The sequence below is a fragment of the Manihot esculenta genome, chromosome 11, assembly GCF_001659605.2.
Source record: "Manihot esculenta cultivar AM560-2 chromosome 11, M.esculenta_v8, whole genome shotgun sequence".
NCBI lineage: Eukaryota > Viridiplantae > Streptophyta > Magnoliopsida > Malpighiales > Euphorbiaceae > Manihot > Manihot esculenta.
The window spans coordinates 277,922-285,300 of NC_035171.2; the positions used below are offsets into that span (position 1 = coordinate 277,922).

Below are 7,379 nucleotides of genomic sequence, written 5' to 3' on the forward strand. Positions count from 1 at the left end.
TAATCAGGAAGCATCCCATATTTGGATCTGTTTTCAAGGCTAAACTTGTTTAGTTTGTTCACTTTGAATCTGCTGTGAGATTGGGGGCCAAAGATCAATGAGAGAGATTGATTGATTATGAGTAGAGAAGGAAGAACGGGAAGTTTTCTTTGGCAAATAGCTATTCCTTGAAAGATACCATCAGACAATATTATAACACTTAATTCCAAGATTTACTCAAAATGCTTTCTGCGACTGCAGCCAGCCATTGACCAAGTTTTCTCCTTTTCCCTCAATTGTGCCACTCCAGAGGAATCTTTCTAGATCCACATAATATATTATTCTGAATTCTATTTTTCTTTTTCATGCCTCTTTGATTCAATCTTAAATCATATAACATGAGCAGCATTACAAGTACTCTTCATTCTATCACATGTGGGAAATCAGGCTGATGTGGATATGTGGCAAATGCATAAACATTTAAATTCTGAAGATTTATTCAAAGTCTTATTTGGTACTTTCTCTTGATGGAAACAACTAACGAAAATGATTTAATGTTGAGATGAGCAAATATGGGTACCCACCAGGCCCAGTCACCCCCACCTCATCACCACTAAGATAAAGAAAAGCATTAAAAAAAAACAGTTGACAAAAAGATCTCCTTTCTGCAGAGAGCTTTTTCTTACCCCAACAATCCCAATGTAAATGGGAACTTACAATCCAAGAAAAAGTCAGCAATCCAATTTGGTAGTTTGATCCAACTGCCCATTTGCCTTTCATTTTGAGTTTTTATTGATCCAACGCATGGTCCTTGAAATGACTTTTGATGGTTTCATTTCTTTGTTTTAGCAAATAGAAGATAGATGCTTCCATCAGAAAGCTAAAATGACAGCTCAAAAGGCTTTAATGACACTCCCCCACACAGTCAGCAATTGAGATAAAGATCAAAAGAAATAAATGTGGTGTTGGTTAGGATTGTGACTAAAAAGACTCTCTCAACTAATCAGCTATTTTCTTTTTTCCTTTGTCCCATTTGGATGCCGATGAGATTCAAGGAAGACATCCTGTTTTGTTCAAAGAAATTCTCCAGAACCCTTATGCTCTAGCACCGCAACCGAATGATCTCAATGAGTATAACCAGAAACACACCCTCCAAATTCAATGGCCATAGAGACTACGTATTTAAAATATTTGAAAATTTGTGGTGAGAGAGATTTTTGGATAACTGAGAATAGGAAGGATTTTGCCTAGAATATCTTCTCTTAAAAGAAAACAGACATGTCATCTTTTCTTATATCTTTACTTAAAAATATATCACGTTGAGTCAATATTTGTGACTTTATCATTGTGGATGAGCCATGGGTGACTCATGCAATGAAAAGTTGAATTCACCAATCTCACCTACCCTTTTATATATGGTTGCAGGACACAAGTTTTCATCAACCTAAATAGCTTAGCTCCCTCTCCATATCTCACAGCAAAGCATATTCTGTTGTTCCAGCAATTCACATACAAGTTTTTAAGGCAAAAGGCTAGAAGTGAATCTTCTCCATTCCTTCTTTAATCAAATATGAAGAATTTGTCTAAGGACCAGGTTACTGGGATTCCAATCACTAGATCAGCAAAGCCAGTTCAGAAAATGCCAAGATTCTTACTTAAAAATACATCCCCATGCTATATTCCAACTCCTGCAAATAAATCTCTCACGGTCAAGCAAGGTACACCCTTTTCCCCCTCACTATCTCTAGCTTCCGCTTCCAACACTCGAATAATGGAATTTAACTAAGCTCTAGTTTTGAAATTGCAGATAAAGTAGACTCGTTGCTTAAAAGGATGAACAAACTAGGGAAAAAAGCTGACAAATTTGCACATGGAATCCGAGAGCATGGTAAGATGATAGCATTTCCCTTATGACTAAGGCTTATTCATTTTGCGTATGAAGATGCGCTGTAAGAACCTCAATGAACAATGGATGATGGCTAAATTCATCTCAATTTTGTGCGTTTGCAGTGAGACTGGGGACCAAGATCACCGAAACTCTGAAAGGGAAGCTCAGCTTGGGAGCTAGAATTCTCAAAGTAGGAGGATTGAAGAAAGTTTTTAGACAGTTATTTACTGTAAGAGAAGGAGAAAGATTGTTGAATGCTTGCCAATGTTATTTGTCAACCACAGCCGGCCCTATTGCTGGACTGCTCTTTATCTCTACTGACAAGATTGCCTTCTGCAGTGAGAGATCAATTAAATTATCTTCTTCAGAAGGAAAAATGGTCAGAATCCATTACAAGGTAATCAAGAAAATAACACTGCATCTCCCTCTCTCTCTCTCTCTCTCCCTCCTTATCCATTGCTTTCTGATGTCTTAATATTACATTTCTACTTGCTAACAACCTTGAATTGTCCAACTCCATGCAGGTCTTGATCCCACTAAGAAAGATAAAGACTGCGAACCAAAGTGAAAACATAAAGAAGCCATCACAAAAGTACATAGAAATAGTGACGGTTGATGATTTTGATTTCTGGTTTATGGGTTTCTTCAATTATCAGAAAGCTTTCATGGGGCTTCAGCAAGCAATATCACAAAATTGGATGAATACAAGTCATCCAAATGTCTAAACAAAGTTGACTCTCTTTTCTGCATCAGATGTAACTAAACAGCAGGATGACTGTCAACGAAATTAGTTGACCAAAAAAATTGTACAAAAGTTCTTTAGAATGAGAGTGGTTGATGATTTTCAATGTCGATTAATCAAGCTTATTTGAAGAAATCAGCTCATTTAGTAGTCATAGACTATTGGTGTAGCCAAAATTCTTTTGGAGCTGCATAATCACTTACAGTTTGTCTTTTGCATTCTAGAAAGATATTCTAAACAAGCTAAGAGCCATCTTCTTTTAGCTAATTCTGTACTCCACAATTACTTTGGAAAGGATGGTTTGTTGGGATGCTTGGGATATGTCAGTAGGCTGATTGCAACTTTTAAGCAGCTTGCCAAGTAATGGAAACCAGTAAGCAAGCGTGTGCTTGCAGCCTCATTCAAAGACTAGCGGAGCAATTAGGCAATTAGGTCACTTGATAAGCATTTGAATTCGCCTTCGAATGTTATATGGTAACTTAGCCTGGAAAACTCTGTATTTGCAGAACCCTTAATCTGGATAATGGAAGTAAATTGCTTTCAGCTCACAGCCCAGTAAATTATGAGCCTTAATTTTATGACAAAAGAAAAAGGTTCACCTTCTATTGGTGGTGTTTGTCATCTGTCGCAGACCACGATTCTCTGTCCTGCTTTCCATTCCTTCATATGGTAGGCATAATAACAAAACCAACATCAGGACCCACAATTACCATCATGAATCTCTAACTACCAAAGTGCCTAATGCATGATCCGTAGCTGCATGCAAGACCATAGACCATGGAAAATAAATCAGATGGAATTTTCAGGCAATATCTTGAATGTATTTCACATTTTAATCGTATTATTTTGGTTGGCAACCACCTGGAATCGTTTTAAATATCACCTAATTAGTATTAAGGATAAAGACTAACTATAACAGTTTTATCTATTTTTAAGTATTTGAGTTATAGTTGTATACTTATCTTGTATTTAGTTAGTTGTAGATATTAAGGATAAAGACTAACTATAACAGTTTTATCTATTTTTAGTATTTGAGTTATAGCTGTATACTTATTTTTAGTATTTGAGTTAGAGCTGTATACTTATATTGTATTTAGTTAGAGACATTATATAAGCTTCTGTAATACGTTCAGTAAATAATACAAAAACCCTTTTCTCTATATGGTATCAGAGCCGCAATCTGCTCTCACGAGTTTTCTGATCCAATTTTCTTAAACTTTAATTGATGGCTTCGTCATCTATTACTATTATTCAATTAAATACTCCAACGCATTTTCCTATTAAACTTACTCAAGAGAATTTTCCTGTTTGGAGAAAACAGATCCAATCAACCTTAATTGGTCTTGATTTACTTGATTTTATTGATGGTTCACGGGTTGCACCATCACAATTTCTTTCTGAAAAAGACAAAACAGCCAACCCAGCTTTCGCCTTATGGTTTCGACAAGATCAAATCTTGATCAGTGCTCTTTTAGGAAGTTGTTCCGATACTATTCAACCCTTGATTTCTTCAGCCAATACTGCCAAAGAAGCATGTGATCGGCTTCACCAGAGTTTTGCTAATGTTTCTCGTTCTAGAATTTTGTCCTTAAAGACTAAATTAGCACAGAACTCTAAGGGAACCAAACCGATTGCTGTTTTTCTAAATGAGATGAGGGCTATTGCAGATGAGCTTGCTCTTACCCAGAATCCGGTGAGTGATGATGATTTAATTGTTTATATTATCACGCGATTGGGAGATGATTACAGTCCTATAGTTGCTGCGTTAAAAGTTCGTGAAACCCCAATAACCTTTTCTGATCTCTTTGAAAAACTTACTGATCATGAACGATCCTTACAAGAAAAAGATTCCACAACTGTTTCAGCTACGTCACAAGTGATTGCTACTGTCAATTACACTCAACGTTCTAGAGGGCGTTCACAAAATCAGAATGGCAATTATAATCGATCTCCACAAAACTACAATTATTCTGGAAATCGACGTGGTGGTCGTGGTTCTTACTCTGGTGGTCGAGGTCGAGGTTCTTATCGACCTGATGTGGTATGTCAATTTTGTGAATATACTGGGCATACTACTGCTGAATGTCGCAAATTGGCTCGCTTTCTTAAGGAGAATAATATGTCTTTGAAGACTGATACCTCTCATTCTTTAGCACCGATACCTGCAGTTAATGTTACTTCTGCTATGGCTGCTTCTTCTCCACAACAATGGTTATTTGATAGCGGAGCTTCTCATCATATTGTGTCAAATCCAGCTTCTTTGCAAAGCTATTCTGACTATGGAGGTCCTGAGGAAGTACAACTTGGTGATGGTAAAACGCTTGCTGTATCACATACTGGTTTTGTGCAAATTCCTGCTTACTCTAAGAATTTATTATTGCCTAATGTGTTATGTGTGCCTAATCTGCGCAAGAATTTGGTTTCAATTGCTAAGTTATGTCGCACTAATCATGTTTCTGTGGAATTTTTTCCATCTTATTTTGTTGTGAAGGATCTGTACACGGGGGTGTCTCTGCTACGGGGAGAGAACATTGATGATATATACTGTGCAAGTTTTTCCAGAGTTAATTCTCAACGTCCTCAGGTAAATGTTACTACTCGGTGTCTGTCTTTGCTTTCTGAATGGCATCACAAACTTGGTCATCCCAACAATAAAGTCTTTTTGTTAGTACTTCGAAATATTGGTCTTCAGTCTATGTCTAACTATGTTTCTAGTTTTCATTGTACTTCCTGCTCTATGAGCAAGAGTCATAAATTACCATTTTCTGAGAATTCTCTTGTTAGTAATAAGCCTTTGCAACTTGTTTATTCCGATGTTTGGGGTCCTACACAAAAATCTATTGATGGCTATGAGTATTACGTTACATTTATTGATCACTATTCTAAGTATGTTTGGCTATATCCCATGAAGAAGAAATCTGATACTCATGATTTGTTTATCCACTTTCAGAAATTGGTTGAAAATTATTTTCACACTAAAATTGTTTCTGTGTTTACTGATAATGGTGGGGAGTATCAAAAGCTTAAGCATCATTTTTTGTCTTGTGGTATTTCACATTATACAACACCTCCACATACGCCAGAGCATAATGGTACTGCTGAACGTCGTCATCGCTCAATAGTTGAAACAGGTCTTGCTATGTTACAATTTTCGTCTTTACCTTCTAATTATTGGTCTCATGCTTTCCAGGCTGCTGTTTATTTGCTCAATCGGTTGCCTTCGTCCGCTATTTCGTTTCAAACACCTTTCTCTAGATTGTTTGGTATGTCTCATAATTTTAAGCGATTAAAATCTTTTGGTTGTCTTTGTTTTCCATGGCTAAGGCCATATAATAATTTTAAACTTCAGTGTCGTTCATTGCCTTGTATTTTTCTTGGATATTCTCCAACTCAATCTGCATATAAATGTTATGATCCAAAGGCTAATCGTTTGTATTTGTCTCGTCATGTTCAATTTGTTGAGCATATTTTTCCATCTGAAACTTGCACTAGTTCTCATCAATTTACAGATTATTTTCGAGATGCTTCTTGTACAGGTTCGGCACAACAACAAAATTCATCACCTGTTGCACCAACTGCAGTTGCTTCGGTTCCATTGGCAATTTCTATTCCAAGTGATTATGATTTGTTGGTTTCGAGTACTGGTTCAGAATCTATTACAGCATTATCAGCAGAATCTGATCAATCTGCCATGCCATTAATTAGTACTGAGACTCAACAAGTTGAACCTTTGATGACTGAATCTTCTACTGATGATTTAGATTTGCCACTACCGATTGTTTCACAAGACTCAGTTCCAGCTCCTGTACAACGGCAGCAGCGACAAAGGAAGCCTAACTCAAAGTATTTTAATTCTTCCTTTGTTAATCTTACAACTAAATATCCTTTACAGGATACACTCGAGCCAAGAACAGTTAAACAAGCTCTGGCAAGTTCACTTTGGCGGCAGGTGATGGATTCAGAGTACAATGCTCTTTTGCAAAATAAAACTTGGGAGCTGGTTCCGAGAGACAAACATCATCTTATTAGTTGCAAATGGGTGTTTCGGATTAAGCGTAAACCGGATGGTACTATTGATAAGTACAAGGCACGTTTGGTTGCCAAAGGATTTCTTCAGGAACCTGGGCGTGATTATTTTGATACATTTAGTCCGGTTACAAAACCGGTCACAATTCGGGTAGTTCTTACTCTTGCAATTTCTAAAGGATGGCAGTTAAGGCAATTGGATGTAAATAATGCCTTTTTACATGGCACACTTTATGAAAATGTCTACATGCAGCAACCTCCAGGATATGTGCAACCTGAGTTTTCTGATTATGTTTGCAAACTGAAGAAGTCTCTTTATGGTTTGAAACAGGCTCCACGAGCTTGGTATCTTGAACTTACTTCTTTTTTGCTCAAACTTGGTTTTCGCAAATCAAATGCTGATGCGTCCTTGTTTATTTTTTCCTCCAATGGGATTACTGCATATTTTTTAGTATATGTTGATGATATTGTACTTACAGGTAATAACAATCATTTTCTGAATACCTGTGTACAGAAGCTTTCTGCTCAGTTCTCTATCAAAGATTTGGGAATACTAAATCATTTTTTGGGGGTTGAAGTAATTTCTACAACTGCAGGATTATTTCTTTCACAACATCGACATATTGCTAATTTGTTAGACCGATTTGATATGGCTGGAGCTAAAGAGGTGAATACTCCTATGTCTACAGGAGACAAGCTGATCTTAAATGATGGTTCTAGTTCGACTGATTCCACCGTATATCG

The 7,379-nt window shown here is 36.8% G+C and overlaps 1 protein-coding gene across 1 annotated transcript; it reads left to right on the forward strand.

Moving 5' to 3' along the window:
- The first annotated feature begins 982 nt into the window (after positions 1-982).
- LOC110625891 (GEM-like protein 7) lies at positions 983-2,721 on the forward strand. The gene is made up of 4 exons (XM_021771580.2): positions 983-1,697; positions 1,787-1,867; positions 1,990-2,264; positions 2,392-2,721. Exons 1-4 carry the CDS (start codon positions 1,550-1,552, stop codon positions 2,590-2,592), a joined length of 705 nt encoding a protein of 234 aa, XP_021627272.1. The 5' UTR covers positions 983-1,549; the 3' UTR covers positions 2,593-2,721.
- Positions 2,722-7,379: the final 4,658 nt, after the last annotated feature.

Excerpts from the sequence above, each read along its gene's own strand:
- LOC110625891 (XM_021771580.2), top strand. The coding sequence starts at position 1,550 with ATGAAGAATTTGTCTAAGGACCAGGTTACTGGGATTCCAATCACTAGA. Across the intron at positions 1,868-1,989 it reads ACATGGAATCCGAGAGCATG|TGAGACTGGGGACCAAGATC; the intron begins GTAAGATGATAG and ends GTGCGTTTGCAG. Across the intron at positions 2,265-2,391 it reads TGGTCAGAATCCATTACAAG|GTCTTGATCCCACTAAGAAA; the intron begins GTAATCAAGAAA and ends AACTCCATGCAG.